Raw genomic sequence first — 21,856 nt, forward strand, 5'->3', positions numbered from 1 at the left:
GGACAGAACCCCCCAGCTCCGTATTCTCCCCCTCAGCCGGCCCGTGTTCGCTGCCGTGCCGGCGATCACGGGCACCGAGCAGAGGCCGGGGAGGCGGCACGGCCGAGGGTGCCGCGGCCCTCCAGGGCCCGCTCCTTCCCTCCGACCGCCTCGCTCGGCTATCTCCGGCCGCGCTCGGCCGGCTCCGTCAGCGCTCGCCGCTTCCGCCTGGCTGATGACGGGAGGGGTTTCCCAGCTGTTTTCCGTCAGCGCTCGGCTCTTTCCGCCTGGGCTTCGGGTATTTCCGGCAGGCAGTTCGGGTGTTTTCGCCGCCAGCTTCGGGCGGACTCGGCGCTTGGCCGGCCTCGTTCCTTCCCTCCCCGCCGCCTGCCCCGGTAACGGTCGCTGGGAGTTTAAATGAGCAGGGGCCGGGTCGGGCCGCGCCGCCGCCGGGACACGCACTGAGGCGGGGCCGGGGCCGCCCCGCTCCGGGCTCGGCGAGGAGGAGGAGGCGGCGGAGAAGGAGGAGGCCGGGGAGAGCAGGATGACGGTGCTACAGGAACCCGTCCAGGTACCGACCCCTGGGCGGCTCGGGCTAGGGCTCGCCGCCGCGCTCAGGCCCCAAGGCCCGGCCTGGCCTGGCGGGGGGAGCCGGACCCGCCGCGCTGCCCGCTCCCTGGGGCGGCCTCCCCGCCGCCGGGCCCTCTCCTGCGGCGGGGGGCCCCGCTCCGCTCGGGCCGCTCCCGGGGCGGGGGGGGCTGCGGGCGCTGGGCGACCCCTCCGCCGGTGGGAGCGGGCCCGGCCGCTCTCCGCCGCCCTCCCGGCTGGGAGCCCGTGGGGCTGCCGGGCTTCCTCTCCCCTTCCTGCGTCCCTTCCTCATCCCCGGCGCCGCTGGGACAAGCTGCCGTCGCCCTTTCGGCCCCTTTCGGGCCCCCGCCCGGGGGCAGCCGGCCTCCCCGCTGAAGGGGTCGGGCTCCGGTGGCCCCGCAGCTGGGTCGGCTTCCAGAAAAGGCCCTTTCGGCTTCCCCCGTAGATCCCCTGGGAGACCTGTTGATACCTCTCTCTCTCTCTCTCTCTCTCCCCGTCTCGCTTACCTTTCTGCATTTGCTGCTGTTTCATTTTTGAAATGCTCACGGCGTGCTCGGCTCTGTACGTGTCGTGCAAATGAAGGATGTTCCTTCTTCCCTAGGACTTGGTATCTTCAGGTTGATGGGAGACCTAGGAGAGAAAATCATGTAAATCTTGTTTTTTCTACCGTATTTTAGTCTCACTGCAATTACCCCGGGGTTCCTGCTCTTGTTCTTAGTCTTCCCATCCAAAAGGCACAATTCACAGAATTAAGAGTTGCTTCTTTCCACCTTTCCAGTATGCCCATTACACTAACTATTCTGTAATCTTCTGTTAATCAGTCTTCTTATTCATGTTCCCATTCTTTATTTGATTTTTATCGTTTTAACAGGATGTGTGTGGGGGTCCTAGTTATGTTAGGAACCTCTGACTCTTAAGTGTCTTGGTAGTATGAGACTGTGTTCTATAACAGAAATAGTGAAAATTCTTGCTTTTGGCTCTCCTCTTTCCTTTTACTGAAAAGGTGAGAGGGGGAGAACGACTTCTCCTGTAGAAGACCACCCTGCTGACTGGACCCTGTCTGTGCAAGATGGTGAGAGTGGTGGCACTCTTGTAGGGGTTTGTGTCCTTGATGCCACCATTCTGTTCATCCACTCTGAGAGCAAGGGTCAATGTGGTGCTGGAAATGCTTTCAGCCACCTGATCCCTCTTCTGCAATGGTCGTACTTATGCCATTGCCGTTACCCTTGGAGCTTGACTGGTGTTTTGCACCAGCTGGGTATTCTAGGAAAACATAGGATTACAATAGAAAAGGAAGCAAAAATGCACTGCAGAGTGAATGACAGGAAACAATATTTAATCGTTCCGGTACTGTGCTAATTAGACTAACCAAGTGGAAAATATTTGCTATTCTGAGAGTTCCCGGATAGAAATGTGCAGTCTTGTTTTCATTTTTCAGAAGGGTAAAAGACCTCTCTAATGTCATTCTCTATTCTTCAGCTCTTATCAGCTTGGATGTTCTGATGAGACTTTGCTATGTTAAATATATCTATTTAGATTCTGCCCACTTTCAAATGCCAAATAATTCCTTTATCAGTGGTTCTACTGCTGTTAGCTTTGCTGCTCTTTCTTGCTTACAGCAAGAGTGGTAAGTGCAGGATTAGTTATTTGTTGTGGCCTTGGTCGTATTGTTGCTTTTAATGGTAAGGAGGCCAGCAGAGCATCATCCTAAACAAGGTCAAGGTTTGAGTTCTGCCTGGATCTGCTGTTGGAGCTGTGCTCCTCTCTGGGCCGTGGCTGTCAGCAGCGCTGTAGAGATCGGCCCGCTGTACTACGGGACTCTTCCAAACCAGCTCACGCTCGCTTTCTCACTACTGTGATGTGTCCACTGAGCGGTCTCTACTTTGCGGTACACATCTGGGCGAAGTCAGTTGCATTTCTGAATTCCCGTTTTAGCTGGAGACCGTGCATTTAGCTCTGTTTTTCTGATTATTTTTTTTGTTAATGATATGATTGGAAAAATTGACGCTACTTCTCACTTTTGTCATTGCAGAGATTTTTCCTGTCTGTTTGTCTGTTCTCTCCCAGCCTTTCGGATGTCTACAGGGCTTAGCATTCCAGGAAAAAACTGTCATCTTTACAGTTGTGATATGCAAAGCATAATAGAGAAATAGTGGAATCTGTGTGTGCCTGTTGCCTTATCAATGTCAGGTTTTAATTACATGACATGAATGGCCTAAAAGGCATCCTGTTCACTGGTTGGATTTTTACTAACTTTTTTAATCCCTTAAGATGAAGAAAAGTGCCAGCGTTTACAGAGACAACAGACCTCTACTGTGCTTCCTGATGTGGTAAATTTAAAACTCCTCACCTCAAACATAAAGCCTTGTATCCCGTGAGCTGAGAAACAGACTGGATGCCTTCCAGATATTTCTGAAAAACATCTTGGAAACAAAATGAACATTTTCTTTGGAGTTTAGCTGTTCAAGGTGATCATCTGCCATGACCCACTTGAGTGGTGTTTGAACTCCAAGCTGAAAACATGCAGTGCCAGTGTCTGCTTATTTAACGTGCAGAATTTGCGTAACTAATAAATGCAGCGCAGCTTATCACGGAAAACTCTCCTCCCCTCTGTCCACCCTGAAGAAGTCTTAAATCATGATAGAAACTGCTTAGCATGTCAGTAGGCTATACAGCTTTGAAAATAATTTCCAAGGCTATATAACTGTCAGAAGAGAACACCTGTCTCTTAAGAGCTCTTTGGCTTAGATGTGAAGTGACACTTGGACAATGCACAGGATTTTCTGGGTAAAAGATGGACCTGTCTGAATCTGCTTTTATTTTCTTGCTCTCCTCTCTGAGGAAGCTTTGCTGCAGAGCTGCGGCTGGTATGGTAGTTTTGGAATTCCCTGTTCACTTTGCATTTGCAAATTAATGCATATTTAAAATGAGTGACTAGGACCTGGAGATTTATCTGGTCTGCAAGCCTGCTTAAATAAAACTTAGACACACTTCAAGCTTCCCTCCTGTCCATGTTTGTAGCCCTGAGAACAGTCATTGCAACCAAAGTCCCTCAGCTGCTTTGTGTACCCTTGAGGAGGCTTCTTTGGGTTTCTGTTGACACATTCCATGTAAAATTTGATAAATACGGTAGGGAGGAAACCAAGACTGCATTTGGGTTGTACCTTTTGTCCTGCTCTGAAGTCTTTGGGGACTAAATAGTTTTTATCGGATAAATGCCCCCTTTAGGTTTTTTCTTCAGACCGCTCTTCTGGTGTGGTTTAGCAATCATCATGTGCCACTAATGCTGCGTTGCTGCCTTGGACTTCTGCTCGAACAAACTAAACTACTACCCTTATAAAGAGATGGGTGTTCCTGAACAAAATTTGCTTCTTGAGAGGCGCACAAGAAATTTTCTTTTATGGTAGTTCAAGACATCTGTTCTCGTAGAAAATTGTTACTGCCTAGGTGTGGCTGATTCCCTGCCACCATCCTTTCCCCTTCCTGCTCTTTTAGGAGAGTCCAGTCTCCAGCATTCGTCTGCTGAAGGCATGAGTCCAACTTGCACCTTTTGGGTTGCAAAATGACAATTATCTTACCAGGGACGCTACCAGCTGACTTCTGGCTTTCACTGGGATTCTGCTCAGCAGTGGTTGTTATTTGAGCCAGTAGGTAGTGTGACTTTTATAACGTGGCTGCGATATAGCCAAAAATTACTTATGTCCCCTCTTAGCCTTTGGCAAGGTTGTTTCTGGCAACTTGCTGCTGTTTGAGAAGTCAAATGACACTGATTTCACCACCCCCACCCCCATACCTTTGTTTTGTAAGCATGCTGAGTTACATCCCTGTAAAGACAGTATTTTTAACCTGAAGACGACACAACTTGGATAGATTCATCTAAATGTCACTCGTGACTCAGTAAAGGAAGAGCTGCTCCTGAGAGCAAGAGAAAAAGAAGACCTTAGGCTGCTCTGACTTGGGTATACTCTGAAAGATTTTTAACACCCTCCTTCTGTCTCATACTTTTTGTACCTCACTGTCTGTGGTGCACGGAACAATGTACAGCCTTGGAGCTTTTCAAGGTAAAAGGGAGTAATCACTTTGGGCAGACGCTGTGGCTGAAGTTATCTGAAGTGTGGAATACAGCCAGAGAGAAATAATAAGGTGTTTGTATTACAATAATCAAACTGAGAGAATTCATTTTTAAATACTTTCACACGAGCTTAAAAGGACCTGTTGACTCTTTAAGTATATTGTTGGAACCTACTGACAGAAGAAAATAGTATGTCTGTAGAGTCGTTGTGTATAATATTCTATATAGTAATTGGAAGCGCTGGTGTGTACTGTTCATGACGGCTGTGTAGGCTTGCGTGAAGAGAACTCGCACATTTTTCACACCCTGAGTTTGTCAAGTTTGTGTTGGAAGAAGTAGCATATGGTACATGTAACTCTATGAGACGTCTGAATTTTTTTTTTAGATGAAATTGGTGCTTGCCTTTCCTACTGGGAATAGCATTACAGGGCACTGTTTCTTTAGCTCTGGAAAATTTCTTTTAGTTCTGGATGTCTGATAGGTATCAGAAGCTAATTCTGTTTGTCTTCAGTTACTGATGAATACTGGAAAAATACTAGACCACAGCGGCTTGAGTTCATAAGTTCAGATCTCGTTTGGATTGGTAATAACAAAACTACTGTAAAATGGCTGTTTGCTGCATATGGGAAACTGGTTTGGAGTGGAGCAGGACTGTCTGATGGGAAGGAACCACCATCCTGATACCAGCCCTGCTAACCTCGAACACAAACCCCGATAAGCATGCACACTGCTGCTGGTAACAGGTGGGGAGGAAAGGCTGAGTAGATCTTAAAAGGAATTATTTTTCCCATCCCACCCCTCCCTTGCAGATAACAGAAGGCTTTTAATCTGATCTGAAGAAAATTGGCTGAGTAGTGTTTGCGGTGAAGCCTGCGTACCCCAGCCCTCTTCTTTTGCTGGGTGGCTGTTGCTTGTAGTTCAGCCGCTGGCGACAGCGGTGCAAGTAATGATGACAGCTACTCTAACGGTGTACGCAGTCGGTACACCTGTATGTGCGTTTCATTTGCGTTTCACTGGAGTAGTGCCATCTTCCCAGTCTGCACAAATATTGACAGTCCCACACTCCTGCAAACGATAGTACCCTCCAGCAGGTAGCTGGTTTTGACCAAGTATGGGTATAGGAGCAAAATGCAGGAGGAGGTTGCCTTCGTATATATCTGTACATATATCAATTTGTCCATCTCATTTGCATTACACTCATTCTTGTGCAATACCTCACAAGCTTAATCAGTGGCAGTAAAGAGGTGGCTGATGAGCAAAGACCGAAATGAAACACTGCACCAAAAAGCAGTGGATCGTGTTCATCTTGGTTCTTAAGGGAACACTGATATCCCTTCAAGGAGAATGCTGCATACCTAACGTAATTAATCAACAGCAATCTTATATGGACAGCCTTGGATACCGATGTGATTTCTAGTCCTGTTGGCTTCTGGTTTGGCATGTCTCAAGAGGAGGTAGTTTAAATGGGTTTATGTGTAATGCCATTAATGGATTTGGCACCCTAGCTTTTTCCTGCCTCCGCTGGCCCTCCTTGGGCAGAGCTAAGACCAAATAGAATACTCTGGTAACCAGTTGGGGGGCGTTTTTTGTTCTTACCCTTATTTAACATGCTCTTCTTTGGTGGTAGTTGGCAATAATTCATGCCCAGTTATGCACCAGGCTAAAACTCACTCACTCCACTCACAGTAACGAGTGGAAGTACTCGCTGTTATTTCGGCACGTGTTGACTGAGGTTTAGATGGTTGTGTATGGTAATTAGTGAGCAACTCTCTTAGATTGGTTCATGACTTCAGTGCGAAGTTGTCGGGTTTTTTTAAGTCTCCTTACTAGCAGTTGAAACGACTAAAACTTGGGCTGCATGCTTATCATTCTCCATTCTTACTATGACTCCAATAAAACAAAATTGAACTTTGCCTTTTGACAGTAGGAGCTGACGAGTTCTGCATTTTTAAAGCTTCTCTCTAAATTTAGATTATTTTCTTGTCTTGCAGGCTGCTATATGGCAAGCGCTTAACCACTATGCTTACCGCGATGCAGTGTTCCTTGCAGAAAGATTGTATGCAGAAGGTATGTACTTTGCAAATATAAAGTTGATGACTTTTCTTTCAATTTTGATTTAGGATTTTTGGGCCTCTGGTCCTGCTTTGTTTTACTCTTCTTCTTGTGATAATGAAGTTTAACTTTCTGCTTGGGGAAAGCGGAAGAATGCTTCGCAATTAGGTTGGAAAATCAAATCATGAAACAGCAGCAATGTTATTTTACAGCAAAACCTCCTTAAAAATATTAAACTCAGAATTGTGTGTTTAAGTACAATGTTTACAGTGTTCTGTTGTTTGGTATCAAATGGGAGAGATTTTTTTTTTAATAACCTTGAGCATTACATGTCTTCCAAGGGCACTTGAGGATAGATGCATACACAAATTCTGCAAATTGTCTTGATGGTGAAAGCTGTCTTTGTTAATAACTCTGTTCAGATATGTTGATTGGTGTTTTAGCTGAAAGAGATAATCTTGTGATGATGAGAGAAAAGTCTAGTGAAATTGAGACAATGAGAATCAGAACATATGGAATGGGTATCTCCTGTTGAATTCTTGCTAATTTTTACTTCATTGTAATGCTGTCACATCTAGGATGTCTGGGATACTGAGCAGGCAGCAGTAACACAAATCTATGCCTTTCCTGGTCCCTCAAAGAGCTCTTTCTTCTTGTGTTCTAGTCCCTCTTCTTCCTTAACCTTTCCTCCATGACCTCAGATAAGGTTTTTGTTCTTCTCTACTTCTTTCTCCTCCAGCCTGGTGTTCAGCTTTTCTTCTCTATTTTGAAAGGTGTTGTCCCCTAATCACTAACATATTTTAGCTTAAGGGTTGGGTTGTTTTTTTTCATAAGTGTAATATAATTTCTTATGCTAAACAACTTGAGCTTATAATGTGAATTAAACTGCATAACCTGTTTCATGCTCTGTGTTTTGTGACAAAATATTTTGCTTTTAGTGTTTTGCCTGACATGCCCACAAAGCATATCTTAACAATGGAAACACAAATCTAATTTTTGAGAAATAAAGACTTTTTTTTTTCCTTATGTCAAAGTTACCTGTGAAATCTGAGGCCTTCCAGATGGTGCTCAAATGAGAGGTGTTGTGTAGAATATTATGGAATCTTATAATCTAGGTGTATGGAAAGGAAATAGTGTTTTAAGGATGACTTCTGTCCCCTGAACACAGCACGTTGGGAGATGCAGGGAAATGCTAGACTGAAGGTAGTTGCCAAGGATGTAGAAATGAAGAGAATCCACTTTTTGCAGCAGCCAAGAGAAAAATATACGACTTGATACTGACTCTATCTTTGCAGGATCATCTCTGCAAGAGTACTTCAAACAGCTCTTTTCAGTGACCAGCAGTGCTGAGAGAGAACAGCATGCATGCTGTCACTGGGTTCAAGCAATTAACTTGCTAACAAAACATCTGGCTTCTGCTTAAAATAAGTTATACTGCAGAGGAGAAGCTGCTGGCCTTAAATGCAGTGACTCCGTATGGACGGTGGTGATTTTTACCCTGAGAAGAACTTCTTTGAAGTCCACCTGCAATTACTGTCCTTGTAGGGACATCTGTGGCTTGGTAGTTTCCCAGAACTCTTGAAGTGTGTTAAATTTAGTGGAGAAAAAAAATTGATTTAACTTTAATTTTCGAAAAGATCTTAGTGTTTTTAGGCTAAGGCTAATAAAATGTCCTCACTTTGGGTCTTCAGTTTCCATTGTCGCTGTCTGGGTGATGACACAAACTTAAAATAGTCAGTTTTCAGCGTAGCGAAGGATTTGAGCAGGTTGCCCAAAGAGGTTTTTGTACAATGCTCATATTGATTTTTCTGTTGAGTTCCATGTAGGTAGATAAAAAAAACATCATCAGAATTGTTTCTTTTAAGGCTGAATTCCATTTGCACAGCAGTGTGTTCTGAAAAGTATAAAGTAATGCGGGTTTCTTAATTGGAGAGTTAAGTTGCTTGCCTTTATAGGCAGCCTTTCTTTGATTTCAAAATACATCATTGCATAAGGGTGACTTGAGTGTAACATTTTGGGAAATGCAAAGAATAGGGTAAGATTCCATGGTTGTTTATAATCCGTGAGTGTCTCTGGATGTCTCTCTCTAGCTCAGGGAACAGTTAAAATGAAGACATACAGATATTTCACATCATCGTAGCTTAATGCTCGCATTAACACCACAGCACGGTAATGCTCACTGTTGCCTCACGAAAGCGCATTCTCTGGCGTTTAAAGTTTCGGCTGATAATTCTCAGTAAGGTTTTAAGTTACTCCAGGGGTTAGCTCTGTCCTTTATGCTGTAATCACAAGTAAAATCAGCAAGTCTGACCTCAGTCTCAAATCTGGATGCCAAGTCAAGCTCTGGGAATAGAACATTCTCGGCGCGGTACATAATTCATCTCTGCAATGGAAGCAGACATCAAATCTAAATACTTCCCGTTTCTGCCATAGAGAAGTGTTTCTATCTTGATTATTCCTGTTTGCTGTTTAGATAAAGATGATTTTTCCTGAAGCTTGACTACTTCATTCAGAACTTAGAAACCTGTGAGGACTCAGCTTGGGAAGAGGATTTGTAGGAGCGTTTGTCCCTATCACTACTTCCTAACATAAAATAAATAAAGTATTTGAATGGTAATTTCAATGTCTCCAATGAAATAACGAGTGTAGGCAGCAAGAAGGACAAGGCTTGGTGTTGGGGTAGAGGTGGCTGGTAATTGATGGACTTTAAAAGTCATTAAAATTGGAAAATCTGCTTCATTAAGTCACATGAAGATACAGCATCAAGCGCTTTAGAAAAATAACAGAAGTAAAATTGCAAACAGGAAAAGACCGCTTGAAATTAGGGTTAAAACTGTTAAATTAGGCTACAATTGATCTTACTTCTAAAAGCTCTTCTACTTCCTAAGAGTCAGTGTTGTGCCAGTGTTTATGCGCTGGTTAAGCTGGCGCAGAGCGTTACCAGCGGTGTGATAATACTCTGAGCCAAGTCTTGGTGTGGCCAAAGAGTTGTTAAAGTTGCTGTGTTCTGCTGGGAATGACTGCTTTGCTTGACTTGCTGTTATTTTTAACAACAAGCTGGCTAATCACTTATTTAGATCAGGTAGCCAGAAAGATCAAAGTTCTCCTACAACAGTAGATGTTACGAGTTGGTCTGATTATACAAGAAAATGGCGTATGGAAGTTTGCGATATGCTGACAAATAAAGAAATGCGCTTCGTTCAGTAATGAATTTCTCTAATATCAATACTTGGTTTCTTTTCTCTTATTCCTAGCTGGCTTCTACCCCCTGCCCCCAAATTCTTTGTATCAAAAGGGTAAATGACCAACTGATTTTTTTTTTTTTTTAGTACATTCAGAAGAAGCACTGTTTTTACTGGCAACGTGTTACTACCGCTCAGGAAAGGCATATAAAGCATACAGGCTCCTAAAGGGACACAGCTGTACTACCCCGCAATGTAAATACCTGCTTGCAAAATGTTGTGTTGACCTCAGCAAGTAAGTAAATCCTTTACGTTCAGTCCAGGGTTACAAATGCATCTCTTCTTCTTTTTTTTTTTTTTGCATTTCTCTTTAAAAGCTGCATAAACTTGTAATTCATTGGTCCTTCAGCTCTAAAGATTATAAGTTCAATTCATTTTGCTTACAGATATGGACCTAAGGAATATTAGCCCATATTGCAGAAACCCCTGAAAGGTATTGAATAACTTACAAAGGAGCTGTCAAAGTGTATAGGGGGAGAAAAACGTTGATTGCTGAGATGACTCAAGGAGATCACTCTGGGAAGCGTTTGGTTTGGTTTTGCATTTCCTCTGATACTTCGCTTATTTCATTAAGTGTTTCCAGTATGAATTTAGTGGATGGGCCACTTCCCTCAAACAGTAAGCTTGCTCCTCTTGCCCAGTGACTGTTAATGCCTGGGTGGGGGAAAAGGTGGCAGACAGAAATATTTTTTTTTTTTTCTTTTTAAAAGCCCACAACAAACCCACCTTGAGTCCTCATCCAAGAATGCTGCATTCGATGTCAAAATTAACCTTGAGAGGGACATAGGAGTGTCAAGGTGTCTTGCTGGTTTGCTGGTGTCTAACAGGAAGAGCATGTAATGAAGTAACTCAAGCTCCAGGCCCTAATGCCCTGAGAGGTTGTTGGTGAGGGTATTTCACTTCTGTGTAGACCTTCCAGGCTATTGCAGCTCAAATGTAGGAAACTCTGGCTGAGATACGGAATGGAGGGGATGAGGCACCAAAGCCAAAACCTGAGTTCAAAAAACTTAGTTCAAAATACTGTGGCAGTTATTGACAGAAGCTAAAATGTCTCTCTGTAAAACCTTGTGGTTATGTGTTGTGGTTTGGTTTGGTTTTTTTGGTGGCCCTCTTCCAATGACCAAAAAAAAAAAAAATTGTTTAATTTCTTTAGAATAGGTAATATGTGACGTTTAGTATTTCACACAGTATGATGCGATTATTTTGCAGGATTTGTGATCCTACTCAAACACATAACCAAAATGCGGTGCTCTCCGGAGGCAGCAGGGGAAGCTCTGTAGTCTTTGATAATCTCTTTAGTAGGCGAGTCCTTTGACATCTTTAGCAAGGATGTCTTGATTTGTTGTGTTTCTCTTGACACTCTTTTAACACTTTTGGAGCTGTTAGGATACAGGTTTCTTTGCATCTTCTGTTGAAAGGGAAATCATGTTAATGCTCTTCTTGGCAAGATCCCAGTGGAATTAGCTTGAAGCTGATCGTTCCCTCCCTTGCTTTTACAAAATCTGGTGTGTGCATGTAGTACATCAGCTTCTGAACTCATTTCCGTTAGATGGGTGGGATTTCTTAAATGTATTCTTTAGAATCTGTTAAATTTAACTGTCATTGCTGCTGTTACAGTTATATGAGCCCGTTTATATGGATGTACCTTGTTTTCTTGTGGGAATGGTCTATACTGATGGAAGCATCTAACCACAACTATAATTTCAAGTTGAGGCAAGAAGAGGCGATTTGTTTATGCAGGTGTCAGTCTCAAAACCCAGAAGAACACCTCCCATCCCCACAAGTTGTATAAAGTTGTTTTCAAGCCTATTAGCGAGTGGCCCATTCCACGTGAGCGGTGCTGCTCGCTGTAGGTGGAGTAGATGCAAACTGAGCCTTTGTTCTCCTTTTGAGCCGCTCTTGCAAGAAAGCAAGGCATTAAAATCCAAATTCTGTGCCATATCCCAGTATTGTATCTTAACTAAGTGCATGGAGCCTTACAGATTGTGTTTCTTAGTTGGGATACAAAGCCAGGCTAAGTGTTGTCTTGGCTTGTTACTAGGTAAAGTACCTTCAAAAATCAAATGTCCAGAAGATTTTTCTTGTCCTCTGTTTAGCGTTCTACCTAAGATTAGTCACTTCTGGAAAAGTATATTGTATTAGTGTCTCTGGTTTTGGAGTGGGCTGGAGTTTTGGGATTTGTTTTGGTTTTCTTCGCTCCCAGTAGAGAAGTTCGGCTTCAGAGTACCGCGTACCTCCATGTTGCTAGAGGAATCCGTCATTTATTTAAAATTCATTTGCAGGAACTAGCTTGTGTGTGGTTTGAAACTTGTGAACACTGACAATGGATTTCTGTTTTTGTTTGCAGCAGCGTGAAAACACTGGACTACCAATACTGTGAGCCTTGTAACCCCTTTAAACCTCTTGTTTTTTAAAAAGGCTTGCAGAAGGAGAGCAGATCTTATCTGGTGGAGTCTTGAATAAACAGAAAAGCCATGATGACATTGTTATGGAGTTTGGTGACTCTGCATGCTTTACACTCTCCTTACTGGGACATGTCTACTGGTAACGTTGCTTTTTTATTTTATCTCATAAAGCTTGGGGGTTTCTATTTGACCAAGCCAAATTTTAGTCAGATATATTTTTAGTCACCCCAGGATACACCTGTCTTCGGGTTATATGGCCTGCACAATTTTGGACTGCGATAGATGCAGGTAGATAGTTATGGAAACCATCTAATTTGGGGAATGCAAGAATGGTTTATCTTTCTCCTAGAGCTTATGACTGACTGAAAACAAATTCTTCTTTTCCGGGTTGTTAAGCAAGCAATACAAGAATCTTTTTTTTTTTTTTTTTTATGTATACCTTTGGGTTTGTTCTGTATTCTTCCCTAAGAGACACGCTCAAGGCCTGTTTCTCCATGTTGCCATTTTGATTTTTCTGCATCTGTTTTACAGATGTATAGCTGTAACCTTCAAATGAAAGTTTTGAGGACTGTCAGTCAGAATAACTTTACAAATTTAAGTGTTTTGCTTTTGCTTAGATGCAAGAAAATGCTTAGATGCATTTACCACATCTTGGTAAATGTGAACAGATTGAATGGCAACAGTGGGATTCTGGAGTTCTTCCCTGGTATACCTGTTCTCAAAAATATTTATTTCAGAAGAAGCCAATCTTTGTAGCCAGATACTTAAGTATTCAATTTAGCCCCTAATTTAGGTGCAATAATATTATCCATAGATATATAAAACGGCTGGAAGGCTAGCAATTGGGTTGCTGTTTGCATAAAAGAAAAAAGCTGTTGTGAAGAACAGCATCTGTCTGAAACGAAAATTCTCAAGCTCTGTTAGTGCTTCTGTAACTTTTTTTTTTTGAGGACTGTGTCTTTCATCTGTGTCTAAATATGTCAAATAACTTCAAAAGCACTCAATATTACTCTGTGGTTTGAAAAATGAGGACTGTTGCCGTGACTCTCAATGTGTTTTTCTTTTTCAACCCCTCTTCTGGAAAGCTATCTTGAACAAAAGCGCTGTTCTTAAGTTTCCCTATAAACTGTTACATTCTTCTTGCAGCAAGACAGACCGGCTTGCCAAAGGATCAGAATGTTACCAAAAGAGCCTTAGTTTAAATCCTTTCCTCTGGTCCCCTTTTGAATCGCTATGTGAAATAGGTAAGTCTGCAGAACCATTTTACTAGTGAAGATGTTTTCTGGTTAAGTCAAGCTTTCTGATTTGCCGTCGCCATGTGGCAAGGTTTGTTTTACTTCTTGTCCAGAACTAGTAAGGAAAATGCTAGCAGAATTATTCGGGAGTAGTTTTGTGAGCAATCACACATCCAAAAACTCTACCAGTGTTTAGAGCTTTTGTCTTGTTTTTGTCTATTTTCGCTACTTATACATTTTTGGATCTAACATGCTTTGCAACCTACAGCTAGTAAACCCTTAGCAACTATGCTTCTGAGAATTACTTAAAAAAACCAAGTCTGTTTTTTTAATAAAACTGATTGTCCAGGGCTTTGTAGTGGAAAAACACTTCTGATTGTTTTAAAACCCCTTACACTAAATCAACGAAATTGGAACACACCCCTCTTAAAATACTTCTCCCCTGTCCTCCTTGTTTCAGCCTGAATATTCAGTGTGTAGACTTAGGAATAACTACTTAAATCTCTTTCCGATCTTACAGGTGAAAAACCAGACCCTGACCAAACGTTTAAATTAACATCTTTACAGAACTTCAGCAGCTGTCTGCCTAACACTTGCACAACGTTGGTATCTAATCACAACATATCCCATAGGCAGCCTGAGACTGTCCTTATGGAAACGCCACAAGACACAATTGTGAGTTTTGCTAAAATCATTGTATTTAAAGCAGTCTTTCCAGCTTCACTGAAGAATGCTAATCAGAAACTACACTTTGTGAGTATCTAACAGCCGCCTTCCATTTTCAGGAGTTGAACAGAATCAACCTAGAATCCTCCAATTCAAAATATTCCTCCTTGAACACGGATTCTTCTATGTCTTACATTGACTCGGCTGTAATTTCACCAGATGCTGTCCCTCTCGGGTCAGGAACTGCCATATTGTCTAAACAGGCTCAAAATAAACCAAAAACCGGGCGGAGTTTACTGGGGGGACCTGCAGCTTTGAGCCCTCTAACTCCAAGGTAGGTTCCTGAGACAGACAATTTCTGTCTACAGCCGTGTCTGTTATTTGAAACAGGCAAGATGTCTGGTGCCACACAACACGCTCGAGCACGCGTGTTGGTAGTGTATTATAAATAATGCTGCAGAAGTGAAAGCTAAACGACTTTCGTTACTGCTCTTGGTCCTAGTGTTCATCTCTTCTGTTTCTTAAACAAGCAGTTAGTATTTGATTAGAAGAGAACTGTTGATTCAGTATATTGCTTCTTGTGATGGTCACACTGGAAAAAGTGCTTAAAGGAATATGTTCTGCTCTGGAATAAACTTTATTATGAAAAGCTACTCTTAAGAGCTTTCCTTGAAGAATAGCTCTCTTCTGAAGAGCGTGTGTGTGTATATATTTTTTTTCTCTATCCTATATGCCATCAGAGTTAAACAGTGTTATATTACAAGCTGTTAATCTTTGGATGGTCTGTGTCTATTAGTTATTATGCAGGCTGGCAAAGTTGTGTAATTTTTCAATTTGAGCAATAAGAATGCTTTCTATTCAAGTGTCTCTTTATGGATGAGGCTAGTAAGATATTAGAGGGTTAACATAAATCCATGAAGTAGTTCTGAAATAAAGTTGATCATCTGGGTCCCGGTTTTAATCACAGAATCAGGCCAGCTCTAGTGGTCTGACATTGACCCTTCCTCTTTGTTTTGTTCTCAGCTTTGGAATTTTGCCACTAGAAACCCCAAGCCCTGGAGATGGATCGTATTTACAAAACTACACAAACTCTTCCTCTGTAATTGATGTGCCATCCACAGGAGCACCTTCGAAGAAGGTATCTTGCGTTCTAGAATGTGATTGCTGTTCTGTGGATTTGACGTTGCAGTGTGCTTTTAAAGAAGAATCCACGTTTCAGGAAAAAAAACCCAACATTGTACAGGAGCTGAGTTCTGCTAACAGTGAGGAGAACACAACTTACCCCTGTTCACAAAATTTGTGTTGAAAAACAACTTGTCTGAGCATGGAACTGATTGCAGCCGCCTTTAGTTCTAGAAACGGTTTGGGTTTAGTGAGAATTAAATTTATGTCTAATTTGTCTGCAAAGTGTGGGGTTTTTTAAAGGAAAAATACCTGCTCTTACTAGTAATTATTTAATGCCGCAAACTAATACTGTTCGCCAGCTCATGTATATTTATAGGCTAGTGAGGTTGGGGGGTAAGCGGAGCAGTTTAATTTGACTACAGCTGCTTGGGTGTCCTTTGTTTCCTTACAAAACTTTTTAGACTTTTCTTAAATGTTAGTTGAAATAGAATTTGTTGTAGAATAGTCTATTACATTGAAACAACTGTTTCTAAAACCTCACTAGTTTGTTTTTCTTTTGAAAAATCTTCTTTTCAGCTAAGCAAATGAGGCAGCAAGAAAAAAAAAAATATACCTTATCTCAAGTAAAGATGTCTGCGTTGTAAATAGTTTCAGCTTATCGTGTCGCTTCCTTTGGCTAGCAAAAGAGATTTTTGTTTTCTCCACCCTTATAATGATATGCAATAGTCTCTTATTTCTCATGAAAACAAGCCCTTTTCCCCCCTCCCTCAAAGTGCAGGGGCATGTGCAGGCTGCCCGGCTGGTGGTGCCCGAGGCAGCCTGAGAAGGTGCTGTATCTTCTGCCCACCTGCCATCAGAGAGGAGCGTTTGGACACTGATGAGTCTAAACAACAAAGGATTCGTAACTCTTCTGTGTTCTGACTCTGAAGACAGTCCAAACTTGGCGTTTTCACTTTAAGATATATATTTTTTTGTTTAATTAATGTCTCGTCAGGGACGATTTCAAATAATCCTAGAAGCCTCAAGTGAACTGAAGCCACTGCTTTCTTGCAAGCTATTCTTGAGTTCTAATCTGCGGACCAGCGTAATCAAAATACTCCTGCTGGTCTGTGGAGGGCTGCCTGATAGAAGGGTGCTGTTTCACTCGGCTAAGTCTTGTGTAGAGGAAACTAAAAATTGTCTTTTTTGCTCAGTAAGAAACTGCCATAGTTGCCATAGTGATAAATGAGAGGTGGAATGTTGATGACAGTTGAAGAACCATTTGTTCCTTTCTAAAAACAAAAAACCTGAGGATTTTTCCCTGTATTTTTAGTAAATCTACAAGCTGCACAAGGGATGCTAGTGTTTTATAGGTGGCTAGCTCTTTAAAGCTCAGTGCAAGTAGTAGTGTTGAATTCTTCCAAAAGTAGAATTCGAATTTCCATACTTGATGCTCTGGACAAATCAGGTGGTGCTCAGTTTGTGCCATCCTGCAAGTGAAGTTTGGGAGCTGTTAAAAACTGCGTTTTTCTTCTCTCATTGGCCCAATATTTAAAAGAATAAAAGCCAGTAAGCAGATAATTTTTTTTTTTCCTTCCCCTTTGGATGGTCTTCCACGGCCTGTGACTGGGAGCTCTGGAGTCTCATTGCAGGAGCCATTATGGTATCCTGTCTCTAGGCATCTCATTATGCAACAGTTTCTATCGGTTCTTAATCGTGCGCTTTTTTTGCCTTTGTGTTGGGGCTGGACTGTGCTAAAACAGCCTGCTAGAAGGATGCTTTCTATGGTTCATCCAGTTCCCATCCTGTAGTTGCTCAGGACCAACCAGTTTTTGATGGTACAGCTGAAAACACTGGCTTGTGGTGGGTTGTACATACGTAGGAAGGTAAACTGTCATGTCATGAGTCTGAAAAATTGAAATAGCAAAGTGCAGCTCTTCAGTGTAGTACTCGTCTGCATTTAATGTCACGCGTGTGCTACTTGCTAGGTGAAAAGCTTTGGGGAATCAAGTCATGGTTGCTGCTGCTTTGTTGCTGAATTTTGCTAATCCATGCATCTGCTTTCTGCCCAGATGCATCTGTGCTGCTACCTAAACACAAATATTTAATACATCTTAATAAACAGCTTAGAGTTCTGATGCATCCAAGAGTTCTGATGCATGCTTTGTCCAATGCAAATAATTACTTGGCCTGTTTCATTTCTGCTCTTCAAATTACCGACTTAGAAGAGGTTTAGTGTAGCTGTGGCTAGAATGTGCACGACTTTACGGAGGCAGTTTCCTAGGAAACACTTACGTAAATGAATGAAACATCAGGATGGATCCAAAGGCTTCCTATCTGAGTGGGCAAGCGTGCTTGCTGGCTGCCTAAACTGTCCTCCGATAACAAAGAAACTGAGAAGGGAAGGACAAAACGTTAGAAGTCAGAGAATGCATAAACTGGTGTTGCATGTGCTGCCGTTGATCCCGCTTGTCGATTTCTGGTGTCTTAAGGAACATCTCTTCTAAGCAGCATCACTGGGTTGAATGTTAGCGTCCCTGGAGGGGGGCAGAAAGATAGCCTTTAAACTTTCTTTGAAAGGCAGGGAGGGGAAGGACTGGTTCTGAATCCTTTATCGGAAGTCTAGGATCACATCAGACAGCGAATTTCTATCTGAACTTGTGCCTTAGGTCTCAGATTCACAGTCACGTTATCACAGCTCTAAGTTCCCACACCTCAGCTGTGCCAGGGTAGGCATCAAAGTGCACATTTTGGTTCTCCGAAGATGTGTGAAGATACAAGACAATGTTCTGGTGCTAAGTCCTGTTACATGCTTGTAACCTGTGGCAAAGAAAAGGTACAAAAAACGTGCGTGTGAACACAAAGCATTAGTCCACTGGCACGTAGGAACGCGCTGCTCCCTGTTAGTGAGTGTAGGACTCTGCGAACTTTCAGTGCTGTATAATGCAGGTCCCTTTTGAGGAAGCAGTTTAGTTCTGTATTGGCTCCAAAGGCCAAAGCAATAGTGATTTGATTTGTGAAATACCGATTTACGCTATGAACAAGCGTGCTAAACAGGAGAGCGGTGGGCTCAGACGTTGTGCGGTCTGCGCCTCATCGAGGTGTTAATGCTGAATGGCTTCTGGATGTAATTGTAACATGATAACTCAAAAATCTCTTCTCGTGGTTGTGGGGTTTTTCTTGTACAACTTTCTCTGTAGGAAGAACTTTAAATATGACATCTTTTAATTCCCTCTTATTCTTGCACAAACATCTTAACATATAGTTTCCTGCCACTAGATGGAGATTTTATATCTTCCAAATAATGTGCATAAAGTTGGTAAACTCGGTGTTACTGGCATTTTAGCAGGTAAAATGAGAAATCCTTTGGATGGCTGCCCCTTGGGATGGGGAAACCCCTCACTCCTGATTGAAAGAATCTCTATTTATCCTCGTTTGTTCAGTGTCTGATAGGCACAATGGGTTTGGTTTCATGTAGCAGAGATTGTGACTTCTTGGTGACATAATAACAAACCTGTAGAAACTTTGTGTTATGCAGACTGTCAGCAGGATAAGCCAAGCTGGAACAAAATCTGTCTTCTCGCAGAGCGGCAATAGCCGGGAAGTCACTCCAATTCTTGTTGCACAAACGCAGAGCTCCGGCCCACAGACAAGGTAGGGGAAAAAAGATACCTTGGTATTACCTTTTGCATCTCCTTTCTTGAAGGAATTTGGTGCTGTATTTGCCCAACTTGTGCGGATGTTCCTGCAGAATTTCTCTCTGGATGAGGAAGGAGTGAATATTTTTCTTTGTGAGGTAAAATAGCTCCAGTGTGTAAGTGGGAAGCTTGTGCATGGTGGTTGGTCTGTTTGTTTTAAATCTCCTTTGCAGTTAGACCACTTCATCAGTAAATGAAAAAGTAGCTGGAAGGAAATTCTGCTCATGTTCTTGCCATGCAACAGGTAGATTTGGGGTTTTTATCCCTCAAAATGGGAACATCTGTACTATAGTACTTGGGCATTTTTCTTTAAAACAAAGATAAAAGCTGGTTTTATTAAAAATGGAGTGAAGAACTTTAATTTTTCTTTTTTTAATGTGCCGTTTGTTTTCAGTACAACACCTCAGGTATTGAGCCCGACAATTGCTGCTCCACCAAACGCACTGCCTCGAAGAAGCTCTCGCCTGTTTACTAGTGATAGCTCTACAACAAAGGTAACAAACTTCAGTACAGTTTCTTACCCGTGCCCCTGTACTGACTAATAATTTCCCCATATACATAGCAATTCTAGCAGCTTAAGAAGAGGTCCTATAATGAGAGGAGCTTATGAAATATCTGGCTGTACAAAAACTTGTCATGATGCCGTAATATGTTATTTTTTTTTAAGCACTCAAGTGCTCAACTGGAATAGTAGGAAGAAGACTATCATGAAGAAAAGCAAAGGCACGTACTGGGTTGAAAAATGCAGTGGTGCTGTCAACCCGTTTGAAAAGCGGTTGTGTCATTCAGATATATTTATTGAATTCATTTTGAGCAGATAACTTTGTTTTGGCAAAAATAAAAAAAAAAAAGTATGTTCATCTGTTTTCTGCTCTTCAAACAATGGAGCGGAACACTAAAGCGCAAATACTCGTGGACTGTAGTTAGGTGATGTGAACTCTTGCTGTTTAAAGATGAACTACTAAACATTTGTGAGGTTATTAGGTGCCTGCATACTTAAGTTTAAAAGTCAGACGGCTGGGCGTGGTTGTCAAAGCTGCAAAGAGGCATAAATATAACTTTACGCAAGTCACTTCCAAGTTTAGTCTTCTGAATTGAAAAGACTTTTTTTTTTTAATATACGTAACTCTTACTTTTCTTAATTGCAGGAAAATAGCAAAAAATTAAAAATGAAGTTTCCACCTAAGATTCCAAACAGAAAAACAAAAAGTAAAACAAATAAGGGAGGAATAACTCAACCAAACTTAAATGATGGTTTGGAAATTACCAAACTGGACTCTTCCATCATTTCAGAAGGGAAAATTTCCACTGTTGCACCACAGATCCAGGCTTTTACGCTACAGAAGGCAGCAGCAGGTCTGTTTGAACACTATTGGACTCCAGTAGAGTAAAACTTAGTATATCTCTATTTGAAGGTTGAATGGGGAAAAAAAAATGTTAATCCAGTGTTCGCTTCTTTCTTGTTTCGGTTAGCCTGCAGCTATTGCTTTTGTATAATTATGAAAACTGATTGAATTCAGTATCTTCTAGTTAATACGAACATGTGAAGAAGTATTAAAAGCGGCTAGCTGTAAGCAGATGTATCTTGCGAGCGCTGATCCTTATTAATGATTAAAATATTTCCAGGCAAGATTCTTGGAAACTGATTTGAAGGCGCTATGAGTAACCCAGTCATCTTCCCTCAAAATCGGGTTTATACAGGCTGTTCTCCCTTCATATTTCCCATTTGTTTAAAAACAAGTCTTTATTCAGATTGTCAGAAAATCCTAGACAAACTGCTGAATTCTTCTCTTTTTGGCTCAGTAATGTTTCCAGGCAGCAAGAAGATGTATCCATGGATACCAGACATGTGGAAACTGTGTTCAGACCTAACAAAATGTTTGCATAGCTGCTGTAAATGCAAAACTCCAGTTGCCCTGAACTTCAGAGTTTCTCTGTGCCTGAGTGTTCTGTTGCTGGCTTAAGAAGTCGTTACTATCAGACTTCCATTAAAAAGGTTGATCTTTGGAATATTATGCCTAAATTAAGAGTGTATAAGCCTGTGTTTGGGAACTCCTGAGAGATTTTCATAGGCGAGTTCAGGAGCAGTGCCTGCCACAATGGAGAGCTTACGGGATTAGCAGTCTCAAGTAAATAAGTCTCAGCCGTCTTTTTTCCACTTTCATTTATTGTATTTTTCTCCTAGAAGGTTTGATGAGCCTTCTTCGTGACATGGGGAAAGGTTACTTAGCCTTGTGTTCGTACAACTGCAAAGAAGCGATAAATATTTTAAGCCATTTACCATCCCACCACTACAACACTGGCTGGGTGCTGTGCCAAATTGGGAGAGCTTACTTCGAACTCGCAGAGTATATGCAGGTAGGAAGGGTGTGGGTTGGTTCTTACTCTTTGCATTTTCACATTGCACAGCTTTGCACAAAACCTGCGGACGTCCTGTAAAAGCAACGGGGAGTTTACAGTTGAGATGACTGTATAAACATGAAAGTTATATCTGAAATTGATTTGGACCTAAATCTGCATCAGTAGTCGTTGAACTTTCCTGAAGAAGCTGAGTTACACTTTAGATTTCTTTTAATGTTATTTCCTCTTGCATCCAACCGTTGGGGTCTCCTCCTTGCTTTTCCCCGTCTTCACCCACAGCTGTGCTGATGTAATTATTCATACTGCAACGTTGTAAATTAGATTCCCTGAAACAATTTGAGTTCTAAAACCAAAAACTCCTCTCGCCCTTTTTAGGGTGACCTAGTTTCCTTTGCAGCCTCAGAAATGACGGCGTTGGCACGGCTGAGGTGATGTCAAACCGCTGCAGAAGCGA

The 21,856-nt window shown here is 42.1% G+C and overlaps 1 protein-coding gene across 7 annotated transcripts in view; it reads left to right on the forward strand.

Moving 5' to 3' along the window:
* Positions 1–206: 206 nt before the first annotated feature.
* The window catches only part of CDC27 (cell division cycle 27), a 33,758-nt gene continuing 12,108 nt past the window's right edge, over positions 207–21,856 (forward strand). The window contains exons 1-12 of one of the 7 annotated variants that reach the window (XM_054224232.1): positions 207–550; positions 6,631–6,706; positions 10,021–10,168; positions 12,352–12,477; positions 13,485–13,582; positions 14,094–14,248; positions 14,359–14,573; positions 15,263–15,377; positions 18,882–18,997; positions 19,436–19,535; positions 20,190–20,397; positions 21,227–21,399. In XM_054224232.1, coding sequence (XP_054080207.1) covers positions 524–550; positions 6,631–6,706; positions 10,021–10,168; positions 12,352–12,477; positions 13,485–13,582; positions 14,094–14,248; positions 14,359–14,573; positions 15,263–15,377; positions 18,882–18,997; positions 19,436–19,535; positions 20,190–20,397; positions 21,227–21,399 — 1,557 coding nt within the window. In that variant the 5' untranslated portion in view covers positions 207–523. Of the gene's footprint in view, positions 551–6,630; positions 6,707–10,020; positions 10,169–12,280; positions 12,478–13,484; positions 13,583–14,093; positions 14,249–14,358; positions 14,574–15,262; positions 15,378–18,863; positions 18,998–19,435; positions 19,536–20,189; positions 20,398–21,226; positions 21,400–21,856 lie in introns of those variants that run through there. The other 6 variants (XM_054224233.1, XM_054224226.1, XM_054224227.1 and 3 more) reach the window with 6 other exon arrangements.

The sequence above is a fragment of the Rissa tridactyla genome, chromosome 19 (genome assembly GCF_028500815.1).
Source record: "Rissa tridactyla isolate bRisTri1 chromosome 19, bRisTri1.patW.cur.20221130, whole genome shotgun sequence".
Taxonomy (NCBI): Eukaryota; Metazoa; Chordata; class Aves; order Charadriiformes; family Laridae; genus Rissa; species Rissa tridactyla.